The sequence below is a fragment of the Epinephelus fuscoguttatus genome, linkage group LG7, assembly GCF_011397635.1.
Source record: "Epinephelus fuscoguttatus linkage group LG7, E.fuscoguttatus.final_Chr_v1".
NCBI classification, from domain to species: Eukaryota; Metazoa; Chordata; class Actinopteri; order Perciformes; family Serranidae; genus Epinephelus; species Epinephelus fuscoguttatus.
In genome coordinates this window covers 35,165,093-35,188,439 of record NC_064758.1, presented here as the reverse complement: position 1 = coordinate 35,188,439, position 23,347 = coordinate 35,165,093, and the positions used below count along the sequence as shown (strand labels likewise).

The 23,347-nt window shown below is 40.9% G+C and overlaps 1 protein-coding gene across 6 annotated transcripts in view; it reads left to right on the top strand.

The window, feature by feature from the left end:
- LOC125892332 (rap1 GTPase-activating protein 1-like) overlaps window positions 1-23,347 on the top strand; it is a 78,740-nt gene that overhangs the window by 5,783 nt on the left and 49,610 nt on the right. For 5 of the 6 annotated variants that reach the window (XM_049582284.1, XM_049582282.1, XM_049582287.1 and 2 more), the window contains exon 2: window positions 11,329-11,364. In XM_049582284.1, coding sequence (XP_049438241.1) covers window positions 11,329-11,364 — 36 coding nt within the window. Of the gene's footprint in view, window positions 1-11,328; window positions 11,365-11,762; window positions 12,599-23,347 lie in introns of those variants that run through there. The other variant, XM_049582283.1, reaches the window with a different exon arrangement.

The following is a 23,347-nucleotide window of genomic DNA, read 5'->3' as shown; positions in this document are numbered from 1 at the left end:
TCTTGACACAGTAAAAACTCAACAAATAAAGGAGTTTTGATTGTAAAATAACACTTACAAGAAAGGACATTGATAATATGATCCCAGATGGCAGTAAATAGAGTCTTAACTGGGTGTTCTGATTTAAAGGTATTGTTTTTCAAATGAAAACTAACACCTATTACCTGCTCTCTATCTAACCAGTTCACCAGGGACTGTGTCTTTTTTGTTCTTGTCTCGCTTCAGAAATATCTTTTTTATCTTGATGTACACTTGATTTTATCAGAAAAGCCGGTTATGCTGTGTCAACAATTCCTGTTGCTGCAGTAAAAGTCCTCCAGTGCTTCACTGATGAAAAGCTTTCAATGTGAAGCAACCGAACAGTTTGCTTTAACTTTATATTAACACGGTAATAGACTTCATTAAGAGAGCAGGTTATAAAACAGAAATGTTCCTAAATAAAGGAAACAAGGAGGGAAACTCCAAAAATGCACATTAAGGAGCTTCAAAACTACTTAAACCTGAACTAAGATATTCTTTGAAAGTGGTCATTATAATAAGGGCATTACAGATCCAAAATAATGGCAGTATAAACTCAAGAAAATAACATTAAAATGATATGAAACTGATTAAATTAAACTGTGTGTGAGAGTCTGAGTTATACGTCATATCAAAGTAAAGCACACTGCCAGCACATAACACGTGATTTTTGTTTGTGAATGTGATAGATATCACAGTGCCTACTGGCAGTCAGTGTAGCTGTGGTACCACTTTGTGTGTGTGTGTGTGTGTGTGTGTGTGTGTGTGTGTGTGTGTGTGTGCGTGTGCATGTGTGTTTACATACACACTGTATCCTACTGTACTGTAGCTAAATGAGGACATTCAACCACTTTACGCTCATTTCTCTGTCAATGGGCTCATTCAGTCTATGCTGAGTCCAGATACAGTTTACAGTCTTGATCTGGTCACGTGTTGTTTGACAATGTTTCTGCCCTGAAAGTTAATATATAAAGATATTGTTCAGCATTGCTCCAGGCCTTGTCTCTGTCTCTGTATCTTGACAGTTTACACTTCCTATCCTAAAGCATAGCGAATGACTGACTGCAGAGTCAGATGCTAGAATATGTGTTTAGTGTATGTACTGTCGGTGTTAATGTGAGGAAGACCTCATTCAGAGTAAAGCGTAAGTAGCTTAGTATGGTGCAGTTCAGTTTGGTACACATTTGTTCTGTTTCCACTGTGAAAAGTTGTGGATGGTGCCAATGGAACCGTTCCGTACCGTCCCCATTTTTGGTCCCCCCTCTGTTGGGGTACCTAGCACACAGATCTGGAACTAAAAGGTGGAGCTGTGAACACTGCAGTCTGATTGGTCAATAAAGGACGGTCACTCTGCTCAGGGCTGAGTTGTGGCTGGTTTTGAGGCTCATGTAACCACTGTTCATACTGTGGAGAGTTTCACATACATTAGTACTCTATAACTATAAAATGAAAGCATGTTTTGCTGCCTATTGCAGCAGCCAGAGTCTGAGAAAAAATAACTTTATTCACTGGGCCGACTGCCGGGGGCTTTTAAGGTGGAAAGTTTACTTGTAATGTTACTCAGTGCATGAGTTGACGACGTGAATCCATCAACACACCTTAAAATTCACTGTGACAACTTTGACTGTTCCGTTAGTTTTTATTGCCTCTCTTGGATTTAGTGATAAGTGGATCTTCAAGTATTTGAAAATGTATATTAATTTTGACCAGATTATGTGAACTGCATATATTCTAATCCTCACATGGAGAAAAAAAAGCGTGGCGAAGCGTCGTTCCTGTGGACTCCAGCAAAACTAAACCCCTGAGCTTGCCTGAGGAGGACTAAATGCACAAACCCGGTATTTTTAAATATCCCATGGAGAGAGACGCTCACTGCAGCCTGTGTTATTTTGTTCTGAAAATGTCAGCGTGCTACTTCGTTCCATGGATGATAAACGAGGTGCAGACTTCCATCTGTGTCACCAGTGAAATTACAGGAAATACAGTGAGTGCTGGATGGAGCAGTGAGTGATACTACTACTGTTTGCGGTGGACATGTTTAACAGACCAAGGGTCCAGGTACCAGGTCTGAGGGGTAGCGTTTAAATTGCTTTCAAAGGTGCCATACTGAAAGTGTTTGGTGGAGACAGGGCTTTACTTGACAAATATCAGTCTATTGGTCAGTCCACGTCTTTGGTTGAGATTGACATATCTTGACAGCTGTGTCATGGATTGTCATAAAAATTTTGGAGACATTTATGGTCCCTGGGGGATGAATCCTACTGACACTGGTGACCTCTGACTTCTCCTCTCCTCTCTGGATTGACATTTTTGGCTTTTTTTCCCCCCTCAAATATCTTGACAACTATTGGATGGTTTGCTATTTTTCAATATTTACCTTTGGTTACGTATATATCCTATTTAGTAATATCATACATATTATACATACTGTATTTTATATATATGGGTCTGTGTAAATATCCTCATATGTATATTTATACTGTGCAGCTATTCTGTGCAGTTGTCCTGCTTGTGCAATAACTTACTATGCAATAATATTTATATAATTTTATATTGTCAGTGCTACACACCATGTGTGCTGACAGATATCCTGTGCAATTATCCATCATGGACATACAGGATCTGTATAAGTGAAGCTTTTATATATTAATCATTTATATTACTATATAGCTTTTTAAAAATCTTTTTTTTATATTTGTTTTTTATTATATTATATTATTTGTATTTTTGTAGTGTTTTTAATCTTCATTTTTACTTATCACTTTTCCCTTTGCTTTTGTCTCTAGAGCTGCTGTAGTAAATTTCCCTGGTGTGGGATTTAGTTTTATCTTATCTCAAATTTTGTTCACATATTTACGACCCCTAAAGATTAAGTGTAATTACTTTGGTGATCCCTTAACTCCTCCATCCAGCACCATCACCAGGTCAAAATTGCAGTTTGTTTTGCAAAAGTAATGACATTCCCATTCAACGTACTTTCTGTTTGGTGCTATCTAGAACATGCCTGAAAAACAGCATATGAACATTGTCACTGTGTGTATGTCAGCATGCTGGCATTCATCTCAAATGTGTCTCAGACTGCAACCTCACAGAGCTGCTACTGTGGCTACTCACAGTCTCATTGAACCAGGGTGGAGCTGTAATACCATAATAATGCTATAATGGTTATTTCCCCTGCTATGGTGGAGTTTGTGCAAAATTTAAATGAGGAAAAATAATCCTTTATTAGTCTCACGGAAGGGAAATTTGCAATCAAAGATGTATTCTTCACTGGGTGGACCACAGGCATCCTATGTGACCTTTTCACTCCTGTTTTGGTTGCAGAGTATTAAACCCCAAACTGGACATCCACAGAGGACTTCAGTCAGCATGCTCTGAACTCATGCTGGGTGGACTGGGTGTAACGCTGACCGTGACTGCACCAGAATTTGTTGTAGCTGTAGGGAAGAGAAATAATTTCTGTGCAACCTTGGTTCACTGGGATTGTGTTCTTATTAGTTTGACAACATCAGTTGCATAAATTTAAAACTAAAATGTGTTATAGTGTGCGGAATAACACCAGCTGTGTTTTTATTACACATCTTTTTCTTAATAAATATTGTTGTCAGAGGGTTATTTGGGGTCTTCACACTTTTTTTTCAGCTGAACAAACAGTCAGCTTCTGAAAAGTGAAATACTGAACAGCCAGTGTGATCGTTCAAGTCAAGTCCCAGACCTTTTAAGATCATTTGGTCAGGGCCGTGTTTATCTCCATCTGGATTATTCTACATTTACTTATATTTCATATATAGAATTAGCACTGCGAGAACTTGTTACTGCAGCAGATTTAGTAGATGAACAACAAACTTGTTTGCTTTAAGCTGGATTTCCTCGGGGCTGACTCCTCAGCCCTGTGTGCTGACCTACTTGCCACGAGCAGTGTTGCTGACTTGATGTATACCGCAGGCCTCAGCTAATTCCTCAAGTGAAGGAAAACGTTTAAAAGTTTAAGCAGGGAAGAAATTAGGAAATTTTGGAGTTGCACTTAAAGTCAGATTAAGTTGAATGAACTCATTGTCACGGCTGCTGACACGGCGATGGCCTAGCGTTTCTAGGACCCGCCTTGAGCCTTCTTATCCCTTCACTGATATTTGTTTCCGGGGAAACCAGCTTGTGGTTGATACCTAGCTGAGTGTGTAGAAGAAGCATGAAAAAAAAAAAATGCCAATACTTGGCGAAAACCTCCTGAGCTGTACTTCCTATCAGTGCCGTGCGTTCCTAAATGCGCTGCTTCATGGACTCTTTCTTTACATAAAAACTGGGCGACACAAACTGTTTTCACTGTGTGCAAATATGACTCATAGCCCACAAATGCATCAGCACAGGCACATTTCTTATAGCTTGCTTTTGTCCACTCCAGCTGTTGTGCTCTCAGACAGGGACAGGATATTCTTTGTATTGCTGGTAAGGTTGAGAGTTTTTGCGTCTGCTGCTTCTTTGTCAGTGTGCGATCCTGCTCAGTCCAGGTTTGCTTTCTTTCTCATGTCTCTCAGGGACGAGTTAAGTTTCTTTTTGACAGGAAAAGTGGTTTTTAAATCATTGTTGGTTGTACAACAGATTTACTGAGCGACTAAAGAGGAAAGCATAGGTTGAAGTCAGGTCATTTGGAAGACTTTTGGTAGATTAACCAAAAAAATTGTAAAATCCCATCTTTTCTTTTGCTGCCTGTTGGTCATAGATTCAACAAGGTGCTGGAAACATTCCTCAGAGATTTTGGTCCATATTGACATGATAGCACATGATAGGCTGTGGTGTTTAAACCATGCTCAGTTGGTACTAAGGGGCCCAAAGTGTGCCAAGAAAATCTCCCCCACACCATTACACCACCAGCAGCAGCCTGAACCATTGATACAAGGCAGGATGGATCCATGCTTTCATGTTGTTTACACCAAATTCTGACCCTACCATCTGAATGTGGCAGCAGAAATCCAGACTCATCAGACTAGGCAATGTTTTTCCAATCTTCTATTGTCCAGTTTTGGTGAGCCTGTGTGAATTGTAGCCTCAGTATATCCTAGGCCTATCAAAATGATTGATTGATTGATGTAAAGCACATTTATAGCAATAACACATTTGGTGATTAGTTGCTAATCCCTAAAAAGTCAAAGGTGTAAAACCGTATTGGTCCCATTTTACCTGAAGTCACAAATACGATACGATGCGATGCAATATGATGCGATACGATACGATATGATACGATATATGATGTGATACGATACTTTATTGTGCCCATAGGGAAATATGTCTTGGACTCAGAAGCTGCACAAGTCCACAACTGCAGCCTAATAATATTGTGATTATTATTAGACCATTTGTATACTTCAAACCCAGCCTCTCACAAGGTTCAGATAAACCGTTGAACGTACAGTGACTGACAGGAATAAAGGGAATCAGCTTTTCCTGTATCTCCAACAGTATTTTTAGTTTTCTTGTCCCCTATCTAAAAACAACTTTTTCTGTCTTCAGACAGCTTATGAAGTCCTTCTTCTATCAGACAAGTACAATATTTGTACGTGTATGTAGGCACATGTTTTAGCAGATTAGCGCAAGCAAAGAGAAGAGCATGTTCAGTGCATAATCTTGGACAAATGTATCTTTATCCATCCCAGTATGCTGATGTGAGGTCTCAGCTCTTGGGTATCATGTTCTGTTTTGTAGCTAAGGGTGTGTTTTATTGCAAATTTCCTGTATTGGTTTTCAGTTTGGAACCTTTATCCAATAATCTTGACACACCCTGGTTGATTTCATTTATGGGAATTCCATGAAACCTGAGAATGGGTGAGCAGCGCGGGATGAGGTTCAGAAAATGTTATTCTTAGTGATGCAGTACATATGAAAACAGCTTTTCTCTCCTCATACTCAGCTTCGCAAGAGCAGTGCGGACAGCCCGTAAGTATGTTGGCTCTCTCCCAAAGAACCACTATGCATTCCACTCAAGATGGAACTCTGATTTATTTGCACACGTGTCTGTCAGGCGCACTGAAATCAACACTGGTGGTAGATTTGAGATAGGACAGTGCCACTAAATCCATCTCAGTGACAGTGCGTGTCACGTGGAGACCAGAGGTTGAAACTGATGAGCGATCTTCTGCACTGAGGTTAATCAGGCGACGTCCTACTGTAACAACACAAGTCTGTTGATTCGTGACTCCACAGCACAGTGAACAAACAAACCCCCCAGGGCCTGTTTCCTCTCACTAACACAGTTTTCTGAGAAGGAGGAAGCTTTAAGCTTTCATTTTTCTTTTGAGAATTTCTCACAACAAAAGAAGAAGTGTAAAAACTCTTTTACTTTAGGACCTTAAGTTACCTCTTTTTATTGGTCTTTTTTATATGAATGGAAACAGGAGCTCCTTCTGCAGCCTGACTTGTGGGCTAAATGCTGATGTACTGAATGTAAACGAAATCGGAGGGAAATCCAAACTGTCATGTGGTCCCCAAACTGACAGAAAGTGATCCACAAATATGCAAAACCCATTTCACATGTAAAAATGGACCCAGAAATGTGTAAATATGACTTAACCATAGACTGTATAAACAGTGTACACATACCTACTGAGACATCACCCATTGGTTTGTGGCCGTCTGCCGTTATGAAGCTCCGAGTTCGGCATTTCGGCCATCGCCATCTTGGCTTTTTGGAGCTAGAAGTGACTGTATTTGGACAAGAGGCTGGAGCTGTGGAGGAGTGAGAGGTGGGTCTGACTCACAGACTCCAGCAACCGGGAGCGAGGCCTCACAGACAGCCTGTCAGTCAAGCAATATGTGTAAATTTGGGCCTCAATAAAATGTAAATGGGTGACAAAATCCACCCCTTATACAGTTATCATGAATGTTGAAATTAGCCGTAGAGACCAAAACTGTTTTCTGTACCAGGCTGTAAACATGTTTACTTCTGTTGTAAAGTTTGATATTTTAACATGGAGGTCTATTGGGATTGACTCACTTTTGGAGGCAGCCTCAAGTGGTCGTTTGATGAACTGCAGTTTTTGGCACTTCCACCTTGGCTTCATCGCTCAGCCTCAGAGGTTGCTACTTGGATTTAACATGTCATTTTACATGTATAAAACCTTTATCATTTTATGTTAAATAGCTTCTTTGGTGTGCTGTCCAAATGGAGGGCTGGCAACTGGAGGCAAATGCCTATGGTTTGTGTTGTCTATGGCTGTTTCAGTTGATCAAATTGGGAAAACAAGAGCCACTGTAGGTCCTTAAAATAATAGGAGGTAAACGTTAGAGGTATTATAAAACAGCTCACTAATAAACAGTGGCAGATGTGGATCAAAAACCTCCTTCCTCAGTCTGGAGGAGCAGAATCAACTAATGTCAAATGTTAACGTTGAAGCGTTGTCTCAGACATGCTTCAAGTTGGGTGCAAAATCAGTGTGCTGTGACAAGTTCTTCAGAATTTAAACCCTGACCCAGATTCTATATATGGCGTTTCACCAGACCTCTGGGAACAGTTGAACAGGTAGATTTAAACTAGCAGCTAAAGTGCATCCATCTACAGATCTGAAATATAAAAGACAATTACACTCGAGCACATTTACTCACCCAGCCAAAAACAAGTTGGCATTCGTTTCAGTCATGGACCCACTGCACACAAAATAGAGTCCACTAGACTCTTGTACACCTTCATTGATATGCTGTGTAATATTGGGAACATCAGGAGGTCTGGAGGATGAGGTTGCTTAATTTATTTCGACAATATAGTGTCCACACCAAGTGTCAACCTCCAAGGCTTGGCCAATGCTCAAGTACCAAAAACTGCAGTTCATTAAATGGCCTCTTGAGGTTGGCTCCAAAAGTGATTCAATCCCCAGAGACCCCCATGTTGAAATGCCCAACTTTACAGCAGAAATAAACATGTTTACAGCCTGGTACAAAAACCAGTTTGGGCCTGTACAGCTAAATGTAACATTTATGACAACTGTAAGGGATGTCATTTTTTAATAAGTCACCTGTTTACATTTTATTAAGGTCCAAAGTTACGCATATTTAAAAGCAGGGGCCGCTTGATTGACAGGCTGTTTGCTAGGCCTCGCTACCAGTTGCTGCAGTGAGTCAAATTCACCCCTCGCTCCTCCACATCTCTAACCTCTTATTCAAATACAGACACCAAAAAAACCAAGGTGGTGATGGCTCAAAGGCTGAATTTGAGGCTTCAAAACGGCAGTCCATACGTCAATGGGTGATGTCACGGTAGCTACATCCATTATTTATACAGTCTATAGTCCACACAGGGGAAATCATTCAAGTTGTTTTAGATGGATCACATCCAACATGACTTTGAATTTTCTGTTGATACCTGCAGCCTGCAGGTTTATCCGGACCTTTGATGTAGTCACGTTCCTCTATTTCCAATTCACGTAGTATATGGATTCATAACATCCTGCCCTCAATCTGGATTTTGCGCATCATAATAGTCATGTGATTGTCAACAAGCTATTAAAATCTATGTTTATAGATTGAGTCATGTGTGTGGATAGTGAGATATCTGTGGGTCATGGTACACACTTGTTGATTGTCTTCTGTTAAAGTCCAGTCCAAACCTTTATACACTGTGAGCATGTTAGCATGCTGATGCTAACATTTGGCTCAGAGCACCACTGTGCCTGAGTGCAGCCTCTCAGAGCTACTGGCATTCCTGTGGATTCTTAAATCCTGTTTTTATCCTTCTTTCTGATACAGGAAGAGTCACTTCTCTTTCCAGAAGTGGTTGTTTGATTTCCTTTGGGCATTGCTGTGTCATGCAAACTAATCATGTCCAGGGAAAGATGAGTAAAAGGCCGGAACTCTGGCGGCTTACACAGGGTGGACAGCAGTCTGTAGCTTTTGCTCAAGGGAAGGAGATGAACATACAGTCACAGGAGACAGGGTCAACAGCAAGGATGGAAAACAACGTAAAAGAAACCTTACAGCTTGAGGCTTGTTTGTATTATGTATTGCTTTTGTGCTGTTTGGTGGTGTGTCATCCTGAGAATCTCCGAGGGGTCGATACACGGCCTCGGAGGCAGCTGCGGGAGTCCTGAGACACATACTAAACATTCCCTTTTCCCTGTGTCACCAACACCAGCTATCACAAGAGACAGGCCTGCAGCCATGAGTCATTCACTGGACCATGGTGCAACAGTTATCAGTATCAAATATCCTCTTTGTTTTTGCCAGTGAAGTTAAGTGCTGCATCCCAAGAGTGATATAGTGTGTGCTTATGATTGCGATGCTTTACGATTAGAAGTACTCAGTGCTTTATGTGTGTCAGGTTGTTAAAATGCCTGCTGTGTGGACTTAAATATCTTGATAGATGGCTTTCTGGTTGATGAACAGAAGCAAAGCTCAGTTTTTCACTTGTCAGACGTGAGGTTTCTCCTGCACACACAGTGCCATCTGTTGGCAGAAACGACACTCTGCATCTCTCTGAGTTTCCAATGCTGCATCGACTTGTTGTTGTTCCCAGTGATTACTGCTCAAATCTGTTTATCCAGGGCGATTTGAGGACAGATGATAGTCTGTTCTTGACTGACAGAGAGTAATGAGCCTCACAGTGCGATTTCAAACCAGGACAAGACTCATTCTGTCTCAAGAAACACCAAGCTAGTAATCATGCTTTCATCCTCAGAGATGCTACTTTAACAGATGGCAGGAGTTATTTCAGGGTATCCCAGCACACTGCATAACCAGCCTCTCTCGGTTCATTCGACTTCTAGTATGTCGAAAGGATGGTCCACTGTTCCTCTGTGCTTTCCACATTTAAAGGGTAACTTATTATTAGTATACTTTGTATTTTTCAACCCTGACCATATTTCTCGTGCTCCAGCTTCCTCCCACAGTCCAAAGACATGCAGATTAATTGGTCACTCTAAAGGTGTGAATGTCAGTGTGAATGGTTGTCTGGCTCTATGTGTCAGCCCTGTGATAGTCTGGAGACCTGTACAGGGTGTATCCTATCGATGGTGGTGTGGTGGTTAGCACTGTTGCCTCACAGCAAGAGGGTTGCCGGTTCGATCCCGGATGTGGGAGCCCTTCTGTGTGGAGTCTGCATGTTCTCCCCGTGTCAGCGTGGGTTCTCTCCGGGCACTCCGGCTTCCTCCCACAGTCCAAAGACATGCAGATTGGGGACTAGGTTAATTGATAACTCTAAATTGTCTGAAGGTGTGAATGTGAATGGTTGTTGAATGAATGTATGGTGTTCAGCTAGAGACAGAGGCTCCCAACACTTGATGTCTGGGATTTGCAGCTGTTGTCTGTTTTATATTGTAAATTGAATATCTTTGTGTTTGGACTGTTTGGTCGTACAAAACAAGATGTTTGAAGAAGTCACTTTGGTCTCGGTCAACTGTGACAATATTCTGATGTTCTATGATATTGTAATAGAAAAAACACTGGATTGAAAAATACATCTGATGGTACCCCTTTGCTAACAATTGTCAAAACACAACGCATGGCAATGTTAAGAACCTTGGCAGTGGTAATACAGCTGAAATATCTGATCAGGTTACAAAATCGGTTGAGCCACAGAATTTGAATCAGGCTGCAATGTAACCTCTCGGGGCATAGGCTCTGTAGTGTCAATTTATGGCCACTAAAAGGCTCAGATTGTTATTCTAAGTGTCTGGCAAGATTATGGAGAGGATCCTTAATGAAACAGCCTCGAAGTCGCTAACACCGAAGCCACCACTCCATTCAGAAAAGCAGTAATTTTAGTGTATGTAAAGACAGCATATTTTCACATCTCACCCTGTGAATTAGGGGTTTATTTCAAAGCAGAGTTGGTGGTTCTTGGAACAGTGGAAAGATGAACCAAGACAGACTTTTTTTAGATTTTGTACCTTTAAATTTATTTTTTTTTGTAATGGATAAAATGATTGCTTATGTAAATGGAGTCTAGTGGCTTTACATTTAGATGTATGCAGGCAAGAGCATAGAAACTATTATATAATATAATAATATATATAAAATCATATATAATATATATAATATAGTATAAGTGCAGTATACCTTCATGTGTCACCTGGTGTTGATGTTTTCTAATTTTTATCTATATTTAAATTATTGTTGCTATTTGTGGAGCGATCAGCACTTAGCCAACTTTAAATGTTGAATTCCTCACCCTGTTGTTTTCATAGATTTGCCAAACAATTTTCAGTCAATTTTGATTGTTTTTGAAAGAGATTAACTGTAATCTAACATGCACAGAATGTCATGAAATGACTTTTAAAGCAATATGTAATTGCTGTTTATAATAGCGGTACTTTTATGTTTGTTTTCTAGGGTGGACAAGACCTTCTCCAAGGCCAGAAGCTTATGGTGAGTTATCTCCTGTTTTTATTTTTGTTAATAAATGTGGTAAGTTATGACAGAACAAGTTTTATGTTGCTCTCTGGAGCGGTGTTCAATGTCACCGGCTCAGACTGGCCTTGTAAGTTTTTAAACGTGTGAATCAGTGCACCGAGTCGAGTGAAAGTAAGATGAATGAGCCAGTGAAAGGTAGAGCAGATGGGCAACAGAGGGGAAACACATACCCGGTACGTGCTGCTATCTCTGCAGTGCTGGCAAGGTCTGAGTGCTGCTGTGAGTGGCACGTGGAGGCAGGCAGGGAGCTGAGCATGCACGCCTCTTGCCACTGCAGATAGACCTCTCTATGGCTGAATGCTTTAGGTGTGGTGGCACGAGTGTCTGGCCCTCAGCCCTCTGCAGGTTAAACAGTGCCTCGCCGCAGTATCATCACTCCATCCCTCTGGAATACAGATACGGGAGGATCCCGCTTAGCAGCGAGGCCTGCATTACTCAGCAGTGGCTGGGCTTGTTTGCAGGGACTGCAGTCTGGCCGTCGGGCTGCTGCTGCATCAGACTGTAACAGAACGACTGCACCTCATGGTAGAAAGAAGAGGAAAGAGGACTGGAGCAAAATGAGGATGAAGAGGAGAATCTAAAAGAGGATACAAAACAGCATAGGAGATAGAAGAATTGTGGGTGTGAAGAGGAGGAAGAAAGACAAAGGAAGTGAGTGGATGAGGTGACATGACAGGAAGAGGAAGAAGAGTGTGATGTCTGCAAAACTAATACATCAGAGTTCAACAGAGTCACACTTGGTCCTCTCAGCTTTGTCCCTTTGTCAGAGTCATGCACTTCTGCATGAATTTGAAGGATCCTTCCCACTGTGTTAATAGAACTTGAGTGATATTAAATAATCATCAGTGTTCACACCCAGCAGGACAGACCAATTTCTAACAACAAAAGCTGTGTTGCCAGGATGAAGACTCAGTGACAGTGACATCAGATATTTCACAAACAGCTGCTTTTAGAGAGGACTCCTCACTCTGTTGAGCCCAAGGACAAAAGTTAGATTTCAAAAGACAAAAAAAAAAAAAAACACTGGGAGAGCCAAAGTCCAAATCTTCCTCCAGGTTCTGTATGTTGGGCAGGATGTGACTGGAAATTAGAGCAGAGAGCTGAAATTCTCCGACGGCAAAACTGTAACAGCACAACCCAGCAACATGCCGTGCTCACCTTTCCGAATTGGAAGGCCGAGGAAATTCTGGTGAGTCTGTTTTAAACCTGCCTGAAGACAGTTTTGATGGTAACTGCATGACTCCACAATCGAATGCTACAGGAGAATTAAATTTACCTGCCTGATGCATGCGTTGCCTCTAAACTACGGATGCAGATGAAGAATGATTGATGAAACCAACCTGTGTGGTCTTTACAAAAGACAGCAGTGTACTGAGGATTGTCAATCAGTCAATCGATCTTAATTAGTAAGAGAAAATGTAATAATAAAATTAATAAAATAGATCAAAAGAAAACACAAAATTAGATAATTAAAATATATATAAAAATATATACATTGAATAAAAACTGCAAAAATTATTAACATTTATTCTAAAACAATAATAAATAATTGAATAAAATAAATAATGGCTATACAACATTTCAATCAAAAGCCAGGCTAAAGAGGTTTAAAGCTTCCACTTAAAGGAACAGTTCAACTCAAAATCAAAAATGCAGATTTTTTCCTCTTTCCTATAGGGCTATTCATCATTCTAGGTTGTTTTGGTGTGCCACATGGAAGCCAGTGAAAATGTTACAGCTGTTGCTTCTTTTTTTAAATATCTGTCATTTGTTCAGTCTCTTTCAAACTTGGTGCGGACTAATTTGGACAACCTGGTATCACTGTGAGTCATCGAAGTCCAGCACTTGGGCAGTGACTTCCGGTGTCAGACACTGACGAAAAAGCTGTCCTTTAACTTTGGCATGATACGAGGCAGGTTGGCGTTAGGGGGAAACATTGCGGGACAAGAACAAAAGTTAAGGTGGAAAAAGTCCAAGTAGGATGAGAGCAGTGTTTGCGCCCGTAAGATTCTAAAACCAAACCCTGTTCTTTTATCCTAAACCCAACCACGTGCGTTTACCAACATAGTGCTTTTATTTTGAAAGAACAGTAAATGTAATGTGACAACAGAAGTGTACTTTGAAAGTGGACAATGAATGTAACAGGAAGAACTTGACACAGTGTGCCAGAACGTCAACAACAACACATCCAGGGTACCTTTCACGGCCTTATTTTGTTGAAAAAGAGGCGAAAAGTTAGTGTGTCCATCCAGGTGTCGTGTTCCATTCTTGCCAGGGAGAGCCAATGGTGGCCAATTAAAGCTCGAGCTGATAAATACCTGTGACCACTGCAGTAAATGCCAATTATTATCACCTTTCTCCTTAAAGACAAAACCAGATGGTGGGAAAAGGACTATAGGAACTATTTTCTTTCGACCGAACTACACCCGCCAACCATGTCACCAAACAGAAGGAAATGTGCATCTATGGACGAGAGGCTTGCGACAGTGCTAGATGTAAACATTAATGATGTTCTATTCGACTGAGCTGTAACATTAGGTAGCTCACTGGTGCTAGGTGAGCTAGGAGTAGATGCACTCTTCCTTCTGCGCAGTGATACAGTTGGCAGGTATAGTTTGATATAAAGAAAATAGTTCCTACATGAAACTGCTCACAACAAGGTCTGTGGATTATCTTGAGAAACCAGGTCATGATTTCTAGAAAGAGACATTGCTGTTGAGTTTTTCAAATGTATTTTTTGGTGAGCTGAGCACCACAAGCTGAGTACAATGTATTTTCATCATACTGAAGAGAAGGCAGACATCTCTACGGCTGATATCTGCAACACTCAGCACCTCACACCTAAACAATCTAGACTGACAAATAGCACTACAGGTAGGAAAAATATGTATTTTTGATTTTGCTGTGAACTTTCCCTTTGAAGATATCAACAATTTCAGCTGCTCTCAGATCTTTGGGTGAACTATTTTACAGCTCGGAGCATAAAAACTAAAAGGTGCCTCACCAAAAATCTTTGTCCTGCACTAAAAGATTACTGCCAGAGGACCTGAAGGGTCGTCCTGGTTCACAGATTTTAAGCACGTTGGACAATAAAGTTGGCGCAAAACCACAGAGTGCTTTAAAATTGATTTTAAAATCAATACAGACACTGAAGGCATCCAATGTAAGGAGTTTAAAATAGGTGTAATGTGTTCTTGCAGCACTCACGCAGCAGAGTGCTGCATCAATTGTAACTGATTTATAACTTCTTCCAGATGGAGCGCTTAATAGTAGTCTAGCCTGCTGAATCTAAAAGTGCGCATTAGTCTCTCTGTGTCACTCAGAGAGAAATGGCCCAACACTGCTGTATTATATTTGGTAACATAAGCCCTAATTCTGATTCAGAGGCGACACTGAGGTTTCCTCGGACTGAGAGAGGATTCCATTTTGTGGCCAGTTTCTCCCTCTATGATTAAAATGTCAGTTATATCCATATTATTTCACTCTTTATGTTTATTGAATGGGCGATGACGCCTAATCTGTTGCACGTATTTAATGTCATGAATTGTTCAGTTTTGATTCGGCCACCCTCGTAGTTGATTAAATGTTAAATGACCATCTTCCATCTGGTCATACACAATAAATAGATGATCTCAAACCCTGTGTCTGCGCTCTCCGGGGGAGGCCTGTAATTGGTTGTAATCCTGTCTTGCTAAGCTCCCCTGATGCGAGGAAATGGGAGAGGAGGGTTAGTGTGGATAATGGCTATACTGAGATGTTGTATAAGGGCCTCACTCGTTCTCTCTGTCCTACACACACATGCGTACATACATCCAGACACAAAGTGCACTCTTCCTCTCTAACCCTGAAGCATGGTGGATTATCATGGCAGGTTGTCCATTATATAACTTCCTGTCTATTCTTTAAAACAACTTGACCACAGATCACACCATCTTATTCATGCTTCAGATCATGCAGGGCTGGTCTGCACTTTTGAATCACCCTCGGGTTCTACTTTTGCTTGCAAGGAAGAGTTCAGGGTAGTCGTTAAAGAACAATATCAGCCTTTGTTTTAAAACAGTAAGAAATAAAAAAGAAAATCTTTTCTCAAACCCATCACACTAATTTTGTGTCTTCCAAAATATGTACCTAAAGTCCCCTTCCGCTCAAAAGTGGGTTTTGCTTTATTGCTCTCTTGGATGTTTGAGCTTCACTGCGCAGAATCATTTATGTGCTGAGTTTGACACTAGAGGGCAGTTTTCACATTCATGTGCTGAGAGCCGAGTCTCATTCTGAAGTTGTCAAAACCCAGCACTTGGGCAGTGACTTGCGGCGTCAGAAACCAACAAAAAAATGTGTCCTTTAAAGTCGGCATGATACAGGGCCGGTTGCGTTATAGTGTAACAGCACTCGGCGGCGTCAGGGGGAAACGCGACGGGACAAGGAGGAAAATTAAGGCAGCGAAAGTCAGAACAGGGCGGGCGGGACTAGTCCAACAAACACTGACCTTCACCCGAGAGGGGTTGTACGGTGTAAGAAGCCAAACCCTGTTCTTTTTTCCTAAACCTAACCATGTATTTTTGTTGCCTAAACCTAACCTCGTGTGTTTGTTGTTGAAGGAAAAAAAAAGTCAACATAGTGCATTTATTTTGAAAGAGACTGCATGTAAACGTTAAATTTCCTGTGAAAACGGAAGTGTATTTTGAAAGAAGAGAACTTTACACGATGTCCCAGAACGTCAACAACCAACGCACCCAGGGTACCTTGCTCGTCGTACATGGACGTGGAAAGCCCATATGTGACGAGGTCAGAGTGAGAATGTGTTGTGTGCTGAAGGAGAAAAGTTTACCTGTGCCCACCTGATGCCTCATTTCCATACAGCTTTGTATCTGTATTTCTGTGCAGTAAACAGAGTACTCCCCCTAGTGTTTGATGCAAGTGTAGCCTGAGGACTGGTGACAATGAACACGGCTACATGTAGCTCTGAATAAGCACAGCAGTCCAAATAACCAGTTCAAGTGCTGTTACAAGCAGTTTTATTATTTTCTTTTTTTCTGTCTAAAAATCAGTAAGAAATCATTTATCTCCTGGTCGTACTAAGAGAGAGGCTGAAAGGAGAGGAGACAGTCAGAGGGGGGCAGCACAATGTGGCACCAAAGACAGATAGTAGGATACCCTATAGTGAGACAGGAGGAGCACACTTAATTTTCTTTAAATTGTTTAAAAAAAACAGCAGCATTTACAAACAATAAAATCAAATAGATGATAATCTGCGCTTGATAGAAATTTAAATTCACACAACCCAGGCAGCCATAGGGGTGTGTGTCCTCCGGAAACAGCTCGGGCTCACCAGCCACAAAAGTACTTTGAATTACCACAACGGTGTATTTGAGGTGGGAAGGGCTGTGTTGAATCAGCTTTCCCTGGAACAAGAGGTGACAGACAAAAAGATCTTAACACATCTAGCTTGGCCTTTTCTAAACTCAGCACCTCCCACTGACCCTATTTCCTCATCTATCCTCTCCAAATGCACCCAATGTCCTGGGTCCTAAAGTCCTACCGTTTTTCACCATCCAGTCTTGTAAAATATGCACATGGAGCAGGCAGAGCCAAAAACAGGACCTAAAATACATGTTGACAAATATGTGAGGAGGTTGGCCTGAAAGGTGTATGTAGTTATTTTGTTGCATGCACACAGCTAGCATGCAGCCAGTATACGCTAGCTATATGCTACTGAACTTTTACCTTAATAATATAGAATGCAGAGCTGTATAGTGTGCTGCAGGGATGTCAACAGGGAAGTTAGCATTGCCCTGGTTTTCTTGTCACAAATTTATGATACTTCCTCTTTTTTAGCAAGATAATCTTCACAAATTAACACTGCTTTTAGGATTTTTGAAGCATCGATGCAATTGCCAGAAGTAGAAGCTAACGTTAGGCTATAAAGCAACTACACGAGGGTCAACGTTGCCACCACATGGAGGCTGTAAAACTTTACCCAATTTGGGTATTTACTGACATATTTTATGTTTCAGGCATCTGAGCAAAAACCCATTCAATAAACCCACTGACTTTGAGACGAGGGAACCAACAGTGCAAAAATGCTGACTCATTTCTGGGTGTCAGGACTGATTCCTGCGGCATACTATGACATTCATCAGTCTGTCAGCTGATTTGCTTCGTCCGAAATCTGCCACACAAGTGGCAACTCATACATTTTTTCAATGTATGAGTTTTGCAAACACATCAGAGATCATGGAGGTTCTTGTAAGAATGGATGTAATTCCAGGTGACTCGCATACACACACAGAGCTATGTGGAAATGAATCTGATTGATCTGAATTTAACACATGTATAAGATGATTTTATGACTTCCTAACTATGTTTAGAAACCAGTCATGGCCCAATATGCAACTAGCAGTGGTAAATGTGTGTTGTTGTTTTTTTTTTGTTTTTTTTTTAGCAAAGTAAGAGACATAGTGTCCAATATGTAAAGTTTGAAATGAAAAATATTTTCATATTCACACATTTTAGATATTCCAGTGAGGGGGGAGAAGTAGACGTAATTTTTTAGACTTTTGTTAATCAGGTAGAAACTGTTTTTTGCTGGAAAACATTTTAGTCAGAACTTTCCGTGTTGGGCAAGCTACTTGGAAATTGTAGTGAGCTTAGCTACCAGTTACCCTACATTAAAATGAAGTTTAACCGCATTAAAGCTATCTCTGGAGAAATGTGGCAAGCTAACTCGCTTCTTGCAAAACTACTTTTATTTTTTAACTTTATGTCAAATCAGCGTTATCTCAGAGATAGAAAAACTGGCAGTCAAACAAATAGGCAGGCAAAAAATGTTCAGTTGAATGGTTAATTATATAATAACAGACTTAAATTAAAACTTTTTCTTTTTCTTTGAAGGCTTTGTGACATTTGAACATGTCCTCCAATAACATGACATCATCAGTTGACCTATTGCTCTTTGTCTTTCTCTCTCCTCTTCCTACTTATTGCATTTCTTCGTCTTGGCTTCTTTCAGTCGGCTGTCTGGCTCTGTCAGTAATTCATATACAGAATTCCAAAATATATTTTTTCAGTCAATAAATAAAGCACAGTAATACAAACAATAACAGATCCAGATTAAACATGAAAAAATCTCTCCTCTCTTCCTTCTTAATACTGTCTCAGCTCTTTTCTTGGCCCTTGTGGTGTCTATTTCTCCAGTGTCCACTGCATATCCATATACAGTCTATGGGCAAAACACATTAGACACTTACACACGTCAGGAAGTGCAATGTAACCAATCTGAGGCAGAGAAGAAAAGCCAATAACAAAGCAGCAAGCCGAATAAACTAAAGGATTAGTACGTGATGTCATGAGGAAGTGCTTCCCTCATCTACATGCCTCGGTGTGGCGCTGTCACATTACTTATCCTCAGATTTATTGTTATTATTAGTTGTATCCAGACCTCCGCAGAGAAAAAGTCGGCTGCACTTCAGAGCATTTCCTGGGAAAAAGAGCTTTTAACTTTAGTGGATGCTAGTGCACTATGTTTTGCTATGTTTTAAAATGTGTCTGAAGGGGATGTTTAAATCTGAGCAGAGGTGCACAGCAGTGTTGGATAGTTGTGGTTGCCCTGCCCTCTGCCCTCTGGTGGTAAAAAGTTATGAGTACATATAGTTCAGGTGCAGACTGCAATGGTCCTATTATTAATGATTAAAATGATATTAATGATAAACTGGACCTCAAGTCAGATAAACCGGCAACCTGAGGTCCTCAAGAGACTTTTCCTCAGGTGCCAGGTTTGACAGGAATGAGTGTGTGTGTGTGTGTGTGTCTGTGTGTTTTATGGTGATCAAATATCTGTTGTTTTGCTCCGTGGGTGATGCGTTCCAAAAACAGATTACTTAAACTCTGCTGAATGACCCTGCTATTTATTCCGAATTATGTGATGCAATAATATTGTTCTATTTTTATGATGCTTTCTAAATTCTCGGCCTGTTTCATCCTTTGTGTCCCGTGTCTGCCCATAAACACTTACGAGGTGTCACTGTGCACACTCCTCTGTTTGTGTTCTCTGATTTCCCATGAGATGTCTCTTTGCATCATCATCTGTCTGTCTCATCTGCACATGCTCCCACCGCCGTGCGGGAAGCCGAGTGTCAGTTTGCCTGTGCACGCTCATCTGTGTGTGTCAAGCTGCGTTGTCTGGAGGAGCGGACATGGTGGGAGAGCAAACTGTCAAGCCAGATCAGACTACACTGTCTCACTGTGAGTCTCCTGCTGTCTGACCAAATATAGCACCGCAGTGACAAGGTTGCCCCTGGTTCTATCCGTCTCAATAATCCAAATCCGAACGTGTCATACACCATCCAGCACCGGCACAAGATGTCTTGAAAAACATAACGCTCGGATGACAGCAGGCTGTTGAAGGTTGAGATGAGCGCCAGGCAGCTCTGACAGGACGTCCCTGTTTTGCTTTATCTGATTCTTAAAGCTGTTTGAGTGATAAAGTTGTTCTGCCAGCTCGTTTAAAGTTCGCTGCTTTGCCCTCAGACAGTCTCTTGCAGCTGCAGTATCTTCAGAAGACAGGGCTTCAGGTGTGGAGAGGCAGCCATGGTCTTTATTCCTTATGTTTGTGGAAGGGTGTATCCCAGAGCATGCGCATGAGTGGATTACGAGACAATGAGCCCCTGGGAACACACATGCAGAAGGCCCCACCACCTCTGCTATATAGGAGACAGACACACAGGCCTTACAGATGTTTAGTCTATTTTTGTTGTTGCTTTGTGTCTCTTTGTAGCCATTACATACCTCTCTGTTGTTTTATAACTTTCTGTTGTCATTTTGTGTCTCATCGTAGTTGCTTTGCTCCTATTTTAGTCATTTATAGCTTCTGTGTAGTAGTGTCTTTGTCGTCATTTTGAGTCTTTGCAGCTGTTTTGCATCTCATGTAGTCATTTTGCATCTCTTCGTAGTTGTTTTGTGTCTGTTTGTGGTTGTTTCAAGTCTCTTTGCAGCTGTTGTGTTCTCTTTTGTCATTTTAGTGTTTTTGTAGTTGTTTACTATCTCTTTGTTGTCATTCTGAGTCTCTTTCCAGTTGTTCTTCATCTCTTTGTAGTTGTTTTGCATATCATTGTAGACGTTTTGTGTCTCCTTGCGGTTATTTTGAGTCTCTTTATAGTTATTTACATCTCTTTGTAATCATTTTGAGTCTCTTTATAGTTATTTCGCCTGTTTGTAGCCATTTTGAGTCTCTTTGCAGCTGTCTTGCATCTGCATGTAGTCATTTTGCATCTCTCTGTAGTTGTGTTGTGTCTCCTTGTGGTCATTTTGAGTCTCTTTGTAGTTACCTTCCACCTCTATCAGTGATTTTGAGTCTCTTTGTAGCTGTTTACATCCCTTTGCAGCCATTTTGGGTCTCTGCAGTTGTTTTGCATCTCTTTGTAGTTGTTTTGTGTATGTGGTCATTTTTTTTGTCTCTTTGCAGCAGTTTTACATCTCTTTATAGTTGTTTTGCATCTCTTTGTAGTCGTTTTGTGTCTGTTTGTGGTCATTTTCTGTCTCTGCAGTGGTTTTGCATCTCTTTGTAGTCATTTTGTATCTCTTTGTAGTTGTTTTGCATCTCTTTGTAGTTGTTTTGTGTCTGTGGTCATTTTTTTTGTCCCTTTGCAGCAGTTTTACATCTCTTTATAGTTGTTTTGCATCTCTTTGTAGTTGTTTTGTTTGTTTGTGGTCATTTTGAGTCTCTGTGTTTGCTTTGTGCTTCTTTCAGTCATTTTTAGTCTCTTTGTAGTTGTTTACATCTCTTTGTAGTCATGCTGAGTCTCTTTATAGTTATTTCGCCTCTTTGTTTCTGTTTGTGGTCATTTTCTGTCTCTTTGCAGCGGTTTTGCATCTCTTTGTAGTCGTTTTGTGTCTGTGGTCATTTTCTGTCTCTTTGCAGCAATTTTGCATCTCTTTATAGTTGTTTTGCATCTTTTTGTAGTCGTTTTGTGTTTGTTTGTCGTCATTTTGAGTCTCTTTGTGATTGCTTTGTGCCTCTTTCAGTCATTTTTAGTCTCTTTGTAGTTGTTTACATCTCTTTGTAGTTATGCTGAGTCTCTGCAGCTGTTTTTCATCTCTTTACAGTTTTGGTCTCTTTGTAGTTGTTCTATGTTTTATTTTGGTCATTTTGAGTCTTTTCCTGGTCTGTACATGTCTCTTTGAGTGTCATTTTGTAGTTAAAGGCCAGAGTGGGCCCCTAGGCCTGCTGTGCCCAGTAAGCCTGTTCACCATTCCATCCATTTCCCTGAGTATACATGTAAGGATGTGTATGTCCCTTGTGGGGCATGTTTACTGACACCTGTCATATTGAGGATGGTGAGGTAAGCCAGTGGGAAGAAGAGGACTTTTTGTTCCCTGCCTTCCTCTTGGTCTTTCTCTCCCATGGGAGAGGAAATTCTTGCATGGTCGTATTGTGGTTGTTGTTGTCTTGATTGATAGGAGAGATGTTTGCTTCATAAATCAAACTGTATGAAGTTCCACTGAGTACACTAGTAGCTGTGAGCACAAAAGAGCACACAATGATCCCGCAGTGACTCCCTGTTGTTGAAAAGCACATCTGCATGGCTGTGATTTCCCCAGGCGGCGTGTTTCCAAGGAAATCTGGACACTGACATTGTGAGAGATAAGCACGCTGAAAATCGGGACCTATTGGTAGAGCGAACATGCTTTATTCACAAACACCTGCTATACCTGGCCTTTTAATGCATACTGAGCATAGCCAGCTGTCAGGAGAGGTGTGGACTCAAGAGAACCCATCAAGGAGTCTCCTCATGTATCAGATCCCACAGATGTTTTATTATTTATTATTCCTAGAATGTAGCATTTGATTGTGCAGCCTTTTGTTAGAGTATTTTCTATTCTTCCCCTGAATACAGTTGTACATCATGTGCTCATGCCTTCAAGTAAAAAACAGTTGGTTTGTTCTGGTATCTTGATAAGATCTACTGAGAAGGATTTCCATATCTTGTTTGTCTAAAAGGACTTTTAGAGGTTCAGTTCCCTGGGGAACAAACAGCTTCTCAGACTTATCTGCTTTTTTTCCTCCAATATTTGCTTAAGTCTGATTGTGGCAGCGGTGACTTTTATAGCTATCAGACAAAAAGGCTCAGAAGGTTTTTGCATTTTCCAAAACAGATCAGGGAAAGTCCTGGAGAAGGTTTTTTTGTTGTTACTTCCCTCTCACACAGAAAATGAAATACCTACATCAAGCTGACTCAGAAGATCATATGAAATGTTATGTTACATATACAGTGTCGGGGGAGCTACCAGGTATTTCACACTGGAAGACGCTGAACCACAGTAAAGCTACCCTAGAGAGAAATCTAGTTTCATTAAATGAGCAATGTGTAGGATTTAGTGATGTCTAGCGGTGAGGATTGCAGATTGCAACCAGCTGAAACTTCTCCCATGTGCCAGCTCCCGCTTAGGATTCCTTCAGAATTCATTGTAGAGGTCTCTTCCTCTCCAAAACAAAGGGAGCAGGCTATTTAAACCAGTAAAAACACTGAATAAAGCAGTTTCACATTTACAAATCAGTGTTTGTCTGATGCTGTTTGGAATGAGATTAGTCCAGCACCTGCTAATGTGAGCCCACCTGTTTTCTCTGATAACTTAACATCCATATGTTCAGGAGTTTTTAACTGGAAGCCAAATTATCTGCAGAGGTTTCTTCCTCTCCAAAACAAATGGACCAGTTGATTTTAACCGGTAAAAGTGAATATAGCAGTTTCATGTTTAAAAAGCAGTGTTTTTCTGAAACTCTTGTCACAGCGGGGCTTGTAACTATGTTGTTGGACGCAAAAATCTAGAGCCAGTCTTTGGTTTGTTTATTATGGACTACTTTAGAAACATGGCACTGCAACATGGCAGACTCTGTGGACAAGGACCTGCTCCCTATGCACAATGACTCTTATTTTTAGGT